General features: G+C 52.4%; 1 protein-coding gene across 1 annotated transcript in view; it reads left to right on the top strand.

The window, feature by feature from the left end:
* Positions 1-14344, top strand: part of ccdc92 (coiled-coil domain containing 92) — a 54090-nt gene that overhangs the window by 34811 nt on the left and 4935 nt on the right. Inside the window, exon 3 of the mRNA XM_068006242.1 lies at positions 11008-11055. Coding sequence (XP_067862343.1) covers positions 11008-11055 — 48 coding nt within the window. The remainder of the gene's footprint in view (positions 1-11007; positions 11056-14344) is intronic.

The following is a 14344-nucleotide window of genomic DNA, read 5'->3' as shown; positions in this document are numbered from 1 at the left end:
TGATCTTGTGGGTCTGTGTATTGAGGGAGTGATCTGGTGGTGGGTCTGTGTATTGGGGGAGTGATCTGGTGGTGGGTCTGTGTATGGAGGGAGTGATCTGGTGGTGGGTCCGTGTATTGAGGGAGTGATCTGGTGGTGGGTCTGTGTATTGAGGGAGTGATGTGGTTCTGTATTGGGGGAGTGATCTGGTGGTGGATCTTTGTATTGAGGGAGTGATGTGGTTCTGTATTGGGGGAGTGATCTGGTGGTGGGTCTGTGTATTGGGGGAGTGATCTGGTGGTGGGTCTGTGTATGGAGGGAGTGATCTTGTGGGTCTGTGTATTGAGGGAGTGATCTGGTGGTGGGTCTGTGTATGGAGGGAGTGATCTTGTGGGTCTGTGTATTGAGGGAGTGATGTGGGTCTGTGTATGGAGGGAGTGATCTGGTGGTGGGTCTGTGTATTGAGGGAGTGATGTGGTGGTTCTGTGTATTGAGGGAGTGATGTGGGTCTGTGTATTGGGGGAGTGATCTGGTGGTGGGTCTGTGTATTGAGGGAGTGATGTGGTGGGTCTGTGTATTGAGGGAGTGATGTGGGTCTGTGTATGGAGGGAGTGATCTGGTGGTGGGTCTGTGTATTGGGGGAGTGATCTGGAGGTGGGTCTGTGTATTGAGGGAGTGATGTGGGTCTGTGTATTGAGGGAGTGATGTGGGTCTGTGTATCGGGGGAGTGATCTGGTGGTGGGTCTGTGTATCGGGGGAGTGATCTGGTGGTGGGTCTGTGTATCGGGGGAGTGATCTGGTGGTGGGTCTGTGTATCGGGGGAGTGATCTGGTGGTGGGTCTGTGTATCGGGGGAGTGATCTGGTGGTGGGTCTGTGTATCGGGGGAGTGATCTGGTGGTGGGTCTGTGCATCGGGGGAGTGATCTGGTGGTGGGTCTGTATCGGGGGAATGATCTGGTGGTGGGTCTGTGTATCGGGGGAGTTATCTGGTGGTGGGTCTGTGTATTGGGGGAGTGATGTGGTGGATCTTTGTATTGAGGGAGTGATGTGGGTCTGTATTGGGGGAGTGATGTGGGTCTGTGTATCGGGGGAGTGATCTGGTGGTGGGTCTGTGTATCGGGGGAGTGATCTGGTGGTGGGTCTGTGTATCGGGGGAGTGATCTGGTGGTGGGTCTGTGTATCGGGGGAGTGATCTGGTGGTGGGTCTGTGTATCGGGGGAGTGATCTGGTGGTGGGTCTGTGTATCGGGGGAGTGATCTGGTGGTGGGTCTGTATCGGGGGAGTGATCTGGTGGTGGGTCTGTGTATCGGGGGAGTGATCTGGTGGTGGGTCTGTGTATCGGGGGAGTGATCTGGTGGTGGGTCTGTATCGGGGGAGTGATCTGGTGGTGGGTCTGTGTATCGGGGGAGTTATCTGGTGGTGGGTCTGTGTATTGGGGGAGTGATGTGGTGGATCTTTGTATTGAGGGAGTGATGTGGGTCTGTATTGGGGGAGTGATGTGGGTCTGTGTATCGGGGGAGTGATCTGGTGGTGGGTCTGTGTATCGGGGGAGTGATCTGGTGGTGGGTCTGTGTATCGGTGGAGTGATCTGGTGGTGGGTCTGTGTATTGGGGGAGTGATCTGGTGGTGTGTCTGTGTTGGGGGAGTGATCTGGTGGTGGGTCTGTGTATGAAGGGAGTGATCTTGTGGGTCTGTGTATTGAGGGAGTGATCTGGTGGTGGGTCTGTGTATGGAGGGAGTGATCTTGTGGGTCTGTGTATTGAGGGAGTGATCTGGTGGTGGGTCTGTGTATGGAGGTAGTGATCTGGTGGTGGGTCCGTGTATTGAGGGAGTGATCTGGTGGTGGGTCTGTGTATGGAGGGAGTGATCTGGAGGTGGGTCTGTGTATTGAGGGAGTGATGTGGGTCTGTGCATTGGGGGAGTGATCTGGTGGTGGGTCTGTGTATGGAGGGAGTGATCTGGAGGTGGGTCTGTGTATTGAGGGAGTGATGTGGGTCTGTGCATTGGGGGAGTGATCTGGTGGTGGGTCTGTGTATCGGGGGAGTGATGTGGTGGTGGGTCTGTGTATGGAGGTAGTGAGTCTGTGTATTGGGGGAGTGATCTGGTGGTGGGTCTGTGTATGGAGGGAGTGATCTTGTGGGTCTGTGTATTGAGGGAGTGATCTGGTGGTGGGTCTGTATATCGGGGGAGTGATCTGGTGGTGGGTCCGTGTATTGAGGGAGTGATCTGGTGGTGGGTCTGTGTATTGAGGGAGTGATGTGGGTCTGTGTATTGGGGGAGTGATCTGGTGGTGGGTCTGTGTATTGAAGGAGTGATGTGGTGGGTCTGTGTATGGAGGTAGTGAGTCTGTGTATTGGGGGAGTGATCTGGTGGTGGGTCTGTGTATCGGGGGAGTGATCTGGTGGTGGGTCTGTGTATCGAGGGAGTGATCTGGTGGTGGGTCTGTGTATTGAGGGAGTGATGTGGGTCTGTGTATTGGGGGAGTGATCTGGTGGTGGGTCTGTGTATTGAAGGAGTGATGTGGTGGGTCTGTGTATGGAGGTAGTGAGTCTGTGTATTGGGGGAGTGATCTGGTGGTGGGTCTGTGTATCGGGGGAGTGATCTGGTGGTGGGTCTGTGTATCGAGGGAGTGATCTGGTGGTGGGTCTGTGTATCGAGGGAGTGATCTGGTGGTGGGTCTGTGTATCGTGGGAGTGATCTGGTGGTGGGTCTGTATCGAGGGAGTGATCTGGTGGTGGGTCTGTGTATCGAGGGAGTGATCTGGTGGTGGGTCTGTGTATCGGGGCAGTGATCTGGTGGTGGGTCTGTATCGAGGGAGTGATCTGGTGGTGGGTCTGTGTATCGGGGGTGTGATCTGGTGGTGGGTCTGTATCGGGGGAGTGATCTGGTGGTGGGTCTGTGCATCGGGGGAGTGATCTGGTGGTGGGTCTGTGCATCGGGGGAGTGATCTGGTGGTGGGTCTGTGTATCGGGGGAGTGATCTGGTGGTGGGTCTGTGTATCGGGGGAGTGATCTGGTGGTGGGTCTGTGTATCGGGGGAGTGATCTGGTGGTGGGTCTGTGTATCCTGGGAGTGATCTGGTGGTGGGTCTGTTTATGGAGGGAGTGATCTGGTGGTGGGTCTGTGTATTGCGGGAGTGATCTGGTGGTGGGTCTGTGTATTGGGGGAGTGATCTGGTGGTGGGTCCGTGTATGGAGGTAGTGATCTGGTGGTGGGTCCGTGTATTGAGGGAGTGATCTGGTGGTGGGTCTGTGTATTGAGGGAGTGATGTGGGTCTGTGTATTGGAGGAGTGATCTGGTGGTGGGTCTGTGTATTGAAGGAGTGATGTGGTGGGTCTGTGTATGGAGGTAGTGGGTCTGTGTATTGAGGGAGTGATCTGGTGGTGGGTCTGTGTATGGAGGGAGTGATGTGGTTCTGTGTATTGGGGGAGTGATGTGCTGGGTCTGTGTATTGGGGGAGTGATCTGGTGGGTCTGTGTATTGAAGGAGTGATCTGGTGATGGGTCTGTGTATCGAGGGAGTGATCTGGTGGTGGGTCTGTGTATTGAGGGAGTGATCTGGTGGTGGGTCTGTGTATTGAGGGAGTGATCTGGTGGTGGGTCTGTGTATCGAGGGAGTGATCTGGTGGTGGGTCTGTGTATCGGGGAGTGATCTGGTGGGTCTGTGTATCGAGGGAGTGATCTGGTGGTGGGTCTGTTTATGGAGGGAGTGATCTGGTGGTGGGTCTGTGTATCGAGGGAGTGATCTGGTGGTGGGTCTGTGTATCGAGGGAGTGATCTGGTGGTGGGTCTGTGTATTGGGGGAGTGATCTGGTAGTCGGTCTGTGTATGGAGGGAGTCATCTGGTGGTCGGTCTGTGTATGGAGGGAGTGATCTGGTGGTGGGTCTGTGTATTGTGGGAGTGATCTGGAGCTGGGTCTGTGTATCGGGGGAGTGATCTGGTGGTGGGTCTGTGTATCGGGGGAGTGATGTAGTGGGTCTGTGTATTGGAGGAGTGATCTGATGGTGGGTCTGTGTATTGGGGGAGTGATCTGGGGTTGGGTCTGTGTATTTATGGAGTGATCTGGAGGTGGGTCTGTGTATTGAGGGAGTTATCTGGCGAGCCTGTGTATCGAGGGAGTGATCTGGTGGTGGGTCTGTGTATCGAGGGAGTGACCTGGTGGTGGGTCTGTGTATCGGGGGAGTGATCTGGTGGTGGGTCTGTGTATCGGGGGAGTGATGAAGTGGGTCTGTGTATTGGAGGAGTGATCTGGTGGTGGGTCTGTGTATTGGGGGAGTGATCTGGGGGTGGGTCTGTGTATTTATGGAGTGATCTGGAGGTGGGTCTGTGTATTGAGGGAGTTATCTGGCGAGCCTGTGTATCGAGGGAGTGATCTGGTGATGGGTCTGTGTATTGGGGGAGTGATCTGGTGGTGGGTCTGTGTATACTGGAGTGATCTGGTGGTGGGTCTGTGTATGGAGGGAGTGATCTGGAGGTGGGTGTTTCTATTCTGAGTGATCTTGTGGGTCTGTGTATTGAGGGAGTGATCTGGAGGTGGGTCGTTCTATTCAGGGAGTGATCTGGTGGGTCTGTATATTGAGGGAGTGATCTGGTGGGTCTGTGTATGGAAGTAGTGATCTGGTGGTGGGTCTGTGTATGGTGGGAGTGATCTGGTGGTGGGTCTGTGTATGGTGGGAGTGATCTGGTGGTGGGTCTGTGTATGGAGGGAGTGATCTGGTGGTGGGTCTGTGTATTGGGGGAGTGATCTGGAGGTGGGTCTGTGTATTGAGGGAGTGATGTGGGTCTGTGTATTGGGGGAGTGATCAGGTGGTGGGTCTGTGTATTGAGGGAGTGATGTGGGTCTGTGTATGGAGGGAGTGATCTGGTGGTGGGTCTGTGTATTGGGGGAGTGATCTGGAGGTGGGTCTGTGTATTGAGGGAGTGATGAGGGTCTGTGTATCGGGGGAGTGATCTGGTGGTGGGTCTGTGTATTGGGGGAGTGATCTGGGGGTGGGTCTGTGTATTGGGGGAGTGATCTGGGGTTGGGTCTGTGTATTTATGGAGTGATCTGGAGGTGGGTCTGTGTATTGAGGGAGTTATCTGGCGAGCCTGTGTATCGAGGGAGTGATCTGGTGGTGGGTCTGTGTATCGAGGGAGTGACCTGGTGGTGGGTCTGTGTATCGGGGGAGTGATCTGGTGGTGGGTCTGTGTATCGGGGGAGTGATGAAGTGGGTCTGTGTATTGGAGGAGTGATCTGGTGGTGGGTCTGTGTATTGGGGGAGTGATCTGGGGGTGGGTCTGTGTATTTATGGAGTGATCTGGAGGTGGGTCTGTGTATTGAGGGAGTTATCTGGCGAGCCTGTGTATCGAGGGAGTGATCTGGTGATGGGTCTGTGTATTGGGGGAGTGATCTGGTGGTGGGTCTGTGTATACTGGAGTGATCTGGTGGTGGGTCTGTGTATGGAGGGAGTGATCTGGAGGTGGGTGTTTCTATTCTGAGTGATCTTGTGGGTCTGTGTATTGAGGGAGTGATCTGGAGGTGGGTCGTTCTATTCAGGGAGTGATCTGGTGGGTCTGTGTATGGAAGTAGTGATCTGGTGGTGGGTCTGTGTATGGTGGGAGTGATCTGGTGGTGGGTCTGTGTATGGAGGGAGTGATCTGGTGGTGGGTCTGTGTATTGGGGGAGTGATCTGGAGGTGGGTCTGTGTATTGAGGGAGTGATGAGGGTCTGTGTATCGGGGGAGTGATCTGGTGGTGGGTCTGTGTATTGGGGGAGTGATCTGGGGGTGGGTCTGTGTATTGGGGGAGTGATCTGGGGTTGGGTCTGTGTATTTATGGAGTGATCTGGAGGTGGGTCTGTGTATTGAGGGAGTTATCTGGCGAGCCTGTGTATCGAGGGAGTGATCTGGTGGTGGGTCTGTGTATCGAGGGAGTGACCTGGTGGTGGGTCTGTGTATCGGGGGAGTGATCTGGTGGTGGGTCTGTGTATCGGGGGAGTGATGAAGTGGGTCTGTGTATTGGAGGAGTGATCTGGTGGTGGGTCTGTGTATTGGGGGAGTGATCTGGGGGTGGGTCTGTGTATTTATGGAGTGATCTGGAGGTGGGTCTGTGTATTGAGGGAGTTATCTGGCGAGCCTGTGTATCGAGGGAGTGATCTGGTGATGGGTCTGTGTATTGGGGGAGTGATCTGGTGGTGGGTCTGTGTATACTGGAGTGATCTGGTGGTGGGTCTGTGTATGGAGGGAGTGATCTGGAGGTGGGTGTTTCTATTCTGAGTGATCTTGTGGGTCTGTGTATTGAGGGAGTGATCTGGAGGTGGGTCGTTCTATTCAGGGAGTGATCTGGTGGGTCTGTGTATGGAAGTAGTGATCTGGTGGTGGGTCTGTGTATGGTGGGAGTGATCTGGTGGTGGGTCTGTGTATGGAGGGAGTGATCTGGTGGTGGGTCTGTGTATTGGGGGAGTGATCTGGAGGTGGGTCTGTGTATTGAGGGAGTGATGTGGGTCTGTGTATTGGGGGAGTGATCAGGTGGTGGGTCTGTGTATTGAGGGAGTGATGTGGGTCTGTGTATGGAGGGAGTGATCTGGTGGTGGGTCTGTGTATTGGGGGAGTGATCTGGAGGTGGGTCTGTGTATTGAGGGAGTGATGAGGGTCTGTGTATCGGGGGAGTGATCTGGTGGTGGGTCTGTGTATCGGGGGAGTGATCTGGTGGTGGGTCTGTGTATCGGGGGAGTGATCTGGTGGTGGGTCTGTGTATCGGGGGAGTGATCTGGTGGTGGGTCTGTGTATCGGGGGAGTGATCTGGTGGTGGGTCTGTGTATCGGGGGAGTGATCTGGTGGTGGGTCTGTGTATCGGGGGAGTGATCTGATGGTGGGTCTGTGTATCGGGGGAGTGATCTGGTGGTGGGTCTGTGTATCGGGGGAGTGATCTGGTGGTGGGTCTGTGTATCGGGGGAGTGATCTGGTGGTGGGTCTGTGTATCGGGCGAGTGATCTGGTGGTGGGTCTGTGTATCGGGGGAGTGATCTGGTGGTGGGTCAGTGTATCGGGGGAGTGATCTGGTGGTGGGTCTGTATCGAGGGAGTGATCTGGTGGTGGGTCTGTGTATCGGGGGAGTTATCTGGTGGTGGGTCTGTGTATTGAAGGAGTGATGTGGGTCTGTGTATTGGGGGAGTGATGTGGTGGTGGATCTTTGTATTGAGGGAGTGATGTGGGTCTGTATTGGGGGAGTGATGTGGGTCTGTGTATTGGGGGAGTGATCTGGTGGTGGGTCTGTGTATTGGGGGAGTGATCTGGTGGTGGGTCTGTGTATGGAGGGAGTGATCTTGTGGGTCTGTGTATTGAGGGAGTGATCTGGTGGTGGGTCTGTGTATTGGGGGAGTGATCTGGTGGTGGGTCTGTGTATGGAGGGAGTGATCTGGTGGTGGGTCCGTGTATTGAGGGAGTGATCTGGTGGTGGGTCTGTGTATTGAGGGAGTGATGTGGTTCTGTATTGGGGGAGTGATCTGGTGGTGGATCTTTGTATTGAGGGAGTGATGTGGTTCTGTATTGGGGGAGTGATCTGGTGGTGGGTCTGTGTATTGGGGGAGTGATCTGGTGGTGGGTCTGTGTATGGAGGGAGTGATCTTGTGGGTCTGTGTATTGAGGGAGTGATCTGGTGGTGGGTCTGTGTATGGAGGGAGTGATCTTGTGGGTCTGTGTATTGAGGGAGTGATCTGGTGGTGGGTCCGTGTATTGAGGGAGTGATCTGGTGGTGGGTCTGTGTATTGAGGGAGTGATGTGGTGGGTCTGTGTATGGAGGTAGTGAGTCGGTGTATTGGGGGAGTGATCTGGTGGTGGGTCTGTGTATCGGGGGAGTGATCTGGTGGTGGGTCTGTGTATCGGGGGAGTGATCTGGTGGTGGGTCTGTGTATCGGGGGAGTGATCTGGTGGTGGGTCTGTGTATCGGGAGTGATCTGGTGGTGGGTCTGTGTATGGAGGGAGTGATCTTGTGGGTCTGTGTATTGAGGGAGTGATCTGGTGGTGGGTCTGTGAATCGGGGGAGTGATCTGGTGGTGGGTCTGTGTATCGGGGGAGTGATCTGGTGGTGGGTCTGTGTATCGGGCGAGTGATCTGGTGGTGGGTCTGTGTATCGGGCGAGTGATCTGGTGGTGGGTCTGTGTATCGGGGGAGTGATCTGGTGGTGGGTCTGTGTATCGGGGGAGTGATCTGGTGGTGGGTCTGTGTATCGGGGGAGTTATCTGGTGGTGGGTCTGTGTATGGAGGGAGTGATCTGGTGGTGGGTCTGTGTATGGAGGGAGTGATGTGGGCCTGTGTATTGGGGTAGTGATGTGGTGGGTCTGTGTATTGGGGGAGTGATGTGGTGTCTGTGTATTGGGGGAGTGATCTGGTGGTGGGTCGGTGTGTTGGGGAGTGATCTGGTGGTGGGTCTGTGTATACTGGAGTGATCTGGAGGTGGGTCTGTGTATTGAGGGAGTGATCTGGAGGTGGGTGTTTCTATTTGGAGTGATCTTGTGGGTCCGTGTATTGAGGGAGTGATCTGGTGGTGGGTCTGTGTATTGTGGGAGTGATGTGGAGGTGGGTCTTTCTATTCAGGGAGTGATCTGGTGGGTCTGTGTATTGAGGGAGTGATCTGGTGGGTCTGTGTATGGAGGTAATGATCTGGTGGTGGGTCTGTGTATTGAGGAAGTGATCTGGTGGTGGGTCTGTGTATGGTGGGAGTGATCTGGTGGTGGGTCTGTGTATGGTGGGAGTGATCTGGTGGTGGGTCTGTGTATGGTGGGAGTGATCTGGTGTTGGGTCTGTGTATTGCGGGAGTGATCTGGAGGTGGGTCTGTGTATTGAGGGAGTGATGTGGGTCTGTGTATTGGGGGAGTGATCTGGTGGTGGGCCTGTGTATTGGGGGAGTGATCTGGTGGTGGGTCTGTGTATTGAGGGAGTGATGTGGTGGGTCTGTGTATTGGGGGAGTGATATGGTGGGTCGGTGTATTGGGGGAATGATCTGGTGGTGGGTCTGTGTATCGGGGGAGTGATCTGGTGGTGGGTCTGTGTATCGAGGGAGTGATCTGGTGGTGGGTCTGTGTATCGGGGGAGTGATCTGGTGGTGGGTCTGTGTATTGGGGAGTGATCTGGTGGTGGGTCTGTGTATTGAGGGAGTGATCTGGTGGTGGGTCTGTGTATTGGGGGAGTGATCTGGTGGTGGGTCTGTGTATTGGGGGAGTGATCTGGTGGTGGGTCTGTGTATTGGAGGAGTGATCTGGTGGTGGGTCTGTGTATTGGGGGAGTGATCTGTTGGTGGGACTGTGTATTGGGGGAGTGATCTGGTGGGTCTGTGTATTGGGGGAGTGATCTGGTGGTGGGTCTGTGTATTGGGGGAGTGATCTGTTGGTGGGACTGTGTATTGGGGGAGTGATCTGGTGGGTCTGTGTATTGGGGGAGTGATCTGGTGGTGGGTCTGTGTATTGGGGGAGTGATCTGGGGGTGGGTCTGTGTATTGGGGGAGTGATCTGTTGGTGGGACTGTGTATTGGGGGAGTGATCTGGTGGGTCTGTGTATTGGGGGAGTGATCTGGTGGTGGGTCTGTGTATTGGGGGAGTGATCTGGTGGTGGGTCGGTGTGTTGGGGAGTGATCTGGTGGTGGGTCTGTGTATACTGGAGTGATCTGGAGGTGGGTCTGTGTATTGAGGGAGTGATCTGGAGGTGGGTGTTTCTATTCGGAGTGATCTTGTGGGTCCGTGTATTGAGGGAGTGATCTGGTGGTGGGTCTGTGTATTGTGGGAGTGATGTGGAGGTGGGTCTTTCTATTCAGGGAGTGATCTGGTGGGTCTGTGTATTGAGGGAGTGATCTGGTGGGTCTGTGTATGGAGGTAATGATCTGGTGGTGGGTCTGTGTATTGAGGAAGTGATCTGGTGGTGGGTCTGTGTATGGTGGGAGTGATCTGGTGGTGGGTCTGTGTATGGTGGGAGTGATCTGGTGGTGGGTCTGTGTATGGTGGGAGTGATCTGGTGTTGGGTCTGTGTATTGCGGGAGTGATCTGGAGGTGGGTCTGTGTATTGAGGGAGTGATGTGGGTCTGTGTATTGGGGGAGTGATCTGGTGGTGGGCCTGTGTATTGGGGGAGTGATCTGGTGGTGGGTCTGTGTATTGAGGGAGTGATGTGGTGGGTCTGTGTATTGGGGGAGTGATATGGTGGGTCGGTGTATTGGGGGAGTGATCTGGTGGTGGGTCTGTGTATCGGGGGAGTGATCTGGTGGTGGGTCTGTGTATCGAGGGAGTGATCTGGTGGTGGGTCTGTGTATCGGGGGAGTGATCTGGTGGTGGGTCTGTGTATTGGGGAGTGATCTGTTGGTGGGTCTGTGTATTGGGGGAGTGATCTGGTGGTGGGTCTGTGTATTGGGGGAGTGATCTGGTGGTGGGTCTGTGTATTGGGGGAGTGATCTGGTGGTGGGTCTGTGTATTGGAGGAGTGATCTGGTGGTGGGTCTGTGTATTGGGGGAGTGATCTGTTGGTGGGACTGTGTATTGGGGGAGTGATCTGGTGGGTCTGTGTATTGGGGGAGTGATCTGGTGGTGGGTCTGTGTATTGGGGGAGTGATCTGTTGGTGGGACTGTGTATTGGGGGAGTGATCTGGTGGTGGGACTGTGTATTGGGGGAGTGATCTGTTGGTGGGACTGTGTATTGGGGGAGTGATCTGGTGGGTCTGTGTATTGGGGGAGTGATCTGGTGGTGGGTCTGTGTATTGGGGGAGTGATCTGTTGGTGGGTCTGTGTATTGGGGGAGTGATCTGGTGGGTCTGTGTATTGGGGGAGTGATCTGGTGGTGGGTCTGTGTATTGGGGGAGTGATCTGGGGGTGGGTCTGTGTATTGGGGGAGTGATCTGTTGGTGGGACTGTGTATTGGGGGAGTGATCTGGTGGGTCTGTGTATTGGGGGAGTGATCTGGTGGTGGGTCTGTGTATCCTGAACATGAGACGTCCAATGGCACTTTGTCATCCAACACCTGGTTCTAAAACTATAATAATTTATTAAAATCTCCTTTTATTTTCTGTTCTAGACTTGGCCTTTGAACTGACCATGAATTCATCTCCCTGCGACCAGACTGGTAAGAGCAGCAGCTGCAGGACTCCTGAATTGTACAGCAGCTTTCATCTCAATAATCCGTCCCGGCCCCCCACCACCTCCCGCGCGCGGCGCCCCGCCCCCGGCCCCCCCCCCACGGGGTGCCCCGCCCCCCCCCCCCCCCGCGGGGTGCCGGCCCCCCGCCCTGGCCCGATCACTCACCGCTCTGCACAATTAAATATATTTTTATTTCTTCTGCTTGTTATCTTCATTTTCAAATTCACAAATTTTATCCAATTGACTTGAAATATCTCGAAGTGTGGAATTGATTATTAATTGGAGCCCTGTTAATTAGTACACTGGACATTGTCTGATCCAGTAAAGAGCAATTCTCCTGGCCTGTTTCATCTCCTGACCAGTTGTCTGTGATCTAATTTCATTACAGAATTATATTGTTCTAAAATCAACCTTTCACTGACATAAGAAATGCTCATCAATTCTCATCACGCCTCAGATCACATACAACCAAGCTGAGAGGTGATGGTTATTTCATCAGGTGACCCAGTGAAAGGCTTTATATAAATTCGAGAAACAGGTTTAACATCTCCTGCCCTGTCCACAGAATCTTGTTTTATTATTGTATCTGGACGATTTTATAAATGTGAATCAGCATTACTACTTCAAAGGGACTAACCCTTGAATACAGTTCCTTTAGTACAAAACAGTCTCTGTGTTTTGAGTCACCTTTTCCACAAGAAGGGCTGAGCTAGCCGCTGTTTTCTGCTTTCCGTGGTGTCCGAGTTGGGTGGGTGCTGCTTTCTGATGTACTCCAGGCCTCTGTTCCGAAAACTGGCTGCAGTCACACAGATTTGGGCAGAAGGAGCGGTGAATAATAATCACAGGCTGGTGCAATGGGCTGACCAACTCTTTCTACTGTCATTCATTGGCTCACTTAAGACATCTAATCAAATGGATGGAAATTCTACTATAGACTTGTCTGAAGCCTCGAATAAATGGGAGTGTTCATTAATGAATAAACTGAAATATAGAGAGAGACATCCCCGTAATTATATTCTATAATCACTTTATAAGAAATAATACAAGTCTATTATGAGGCACTTTATCAAATGCCTTTTGAAAGTCCATATACACATCAACCGCATTGCCCTCATCGACCCTCTCTGTTACCTCATCAAAGAACTCAATCAAGTTAGTTAAACACGATTTTCCTTCAACAAATCCGTGCTGACTTTCGTTTATTAGCCCAGACTTTTCCAAGTGACAATTTTGTCCCAGATTATTCGGCAAAAGTTTCCCCACCACCGACGTTAGACTGACTGGCCTGTAATTGCCGGGTTTATCCCTCTCCCCTTTTTTTGAACAGAGGTGTAACATTTGCAATTCTCCAGTCCTCTGGCACTAACTCCGTATCTAAGGAGGATTGGAAGATTGTGGTCAGAGCCTCCGCAATTTCCACCCTCGCTTCCCTCAGCAACCCAGGATGCCTCCCATCCGGACCGGGTGACTTATCTACTTTGAGTACCTCCTCTAAATATTTTTGTTCTGTCCAGTTTCTCTAGTGCCTCCTCCTTTACTGTGATATTGGCAGTATCTCCTTCAGTGAAGACCGATGTGATGTATTCATTTATTACCTCAGCCACGCCCTCTGCCTCCGCAAGATCTCCTTTTTGGTCCCTAATCAGCCCCACCCTTCCTTTGACTATCCTTTTACTATTTCTTGTATATATTGGTCTATATTAATGATTTAGGCCTAAATATAAAGGGGCATGATTAAGAAGTTTGCAGATGATACAAAAATTGGCCGTGTAGTTGATAGTGAGGAGGAAAGCTGTAGACTGCAGGAAGATATCAATGGACTGGTCAGGTGGGCAGAAAAATGGCAAATGGAATTCAATCCAGAGAAGTGTGAGGTAATGCATTTGGGGAGGGCAAACAAGGCAAGGGAATACACAATAAATGGGAGGATACTGAGAGGTGTAGAGGAAGTGAGGGACCTTGGAGTGCATGTCCACAGATCCCTGAAGGTAGCAGGACAGGTAGATAAGATGGTTAAGAAGGCATACGGGATACTTTCCTTTATTAGCTGAGGCATAGGATATAAGAGCAGGGAGATTATGCTAGAACTGTATAAAACTCTAGTTAGGCCACAGCTTGAGTACTGTGTACAGTTCTGGTCATCACATTACAGGAAAGATGTGATTGCACTAGAGAGGGTACAGAGGAGATTTACGAGGATGTTGCCAGGGCTGGAGAGTTTTAGCTATGAGGAAAGATTGGATAGGCTGGGCTTGTTTTCATTGGAATAAAGGAGGCTGAGGGGAGATTTAATTGAGGTGTATAAAATTATGAGGGGACTGGATAGAGTGGGAGGGAGGACCTATTTCCCTTAGAGAGGTCAATAACCAGGGGGCATAGATTTAAAGTGATTGGTAGAAGGATTAGAGGGGAGCTGAGGAGAAATGTTTTCACCCAGAGGGTGGTGGGGTCTGGAACTCACTGCCTGAGAGGGTGGGAGAGGCAGAAACCCTCAACTCATTTAAAAAGTACCTGGATGTGCACCTGAAGTGCCGAAACCCACAGGGCTACGGACCAAGTGCTGGAAAGTGGGATTAAGCTAGATAGCTCTTTTTTTTAGCCGGCACAGACATGATGGGCCGAATGGCCATCTATGATTCAATATGTTTATAAAAGACTTTTGGGTTCCTTTTATGTTACCCACTAATCTATTCTCACTCTCTCTTTGCCCTTATTTCCTTTTTCAGCTCTCCTTTGTACTTTTTGTACTTAGCTTGGTTCTCGACTGTATCCTAGAATCATGGAAAGAGGCCATTCGGCCCATTGAGTCCATGCCGGCTCTCTGCAAGAGTAATCCAGCTAGTCCCACTCCCCTGCTCTTTCCCCGTAACCCTGCAATTTTTTTTCCTTTCAAGTACTTATCCAGTTCCCTTTTGAAGGCCATGATTGAATCTGCCTCCACCACCCCCTCGGGCAGTGCATTCCAGATCCTAACCACTCACTGTGTAAAAATGTTTTTCCTCATGTCACCTTTGGTTCTTTGGCCAATCACCTTAAATCTGTGTCCTCTGGTTCTCGACCCTTCTGCCAATGGGTACAGTTTCTCTCTATCTACTCTGTCTAGCCCCTTCATGATTTTGAATACCTCGATCAAATCTCCTCTCAACTGTCTCTGTTCCAAGGAGAACAACCCCAGCTTCTCCAGTCTATCCACGTAACTAAAGTCCCTCATCCCTGGAAACATGCTAGTAAATCTCTTCTGCACCCTCTCTAAGGCCTTCACGTCTTTCCTAAAG

This window comes from Heptranchias perlo, chromosome 25 (genome assembly GCF_035084215.1).
Source record: "Heptranchias perlo isolate sHepPer1 chromosome 25, sHepPer1.hap1, whole genome shotgun sequence".
In the NCBI taxonomy this organism is placed as follows: domain Eukaryota; kingdom Metazoa; phylum Chordata; class Chondrichthyes; order Hexanchiformes; family Hexanchidae; genus Heptranchias; species Heptranchias perlo.
This window is presented reverse-complemented; position numbering and strand designations above follow the sequence as displayed.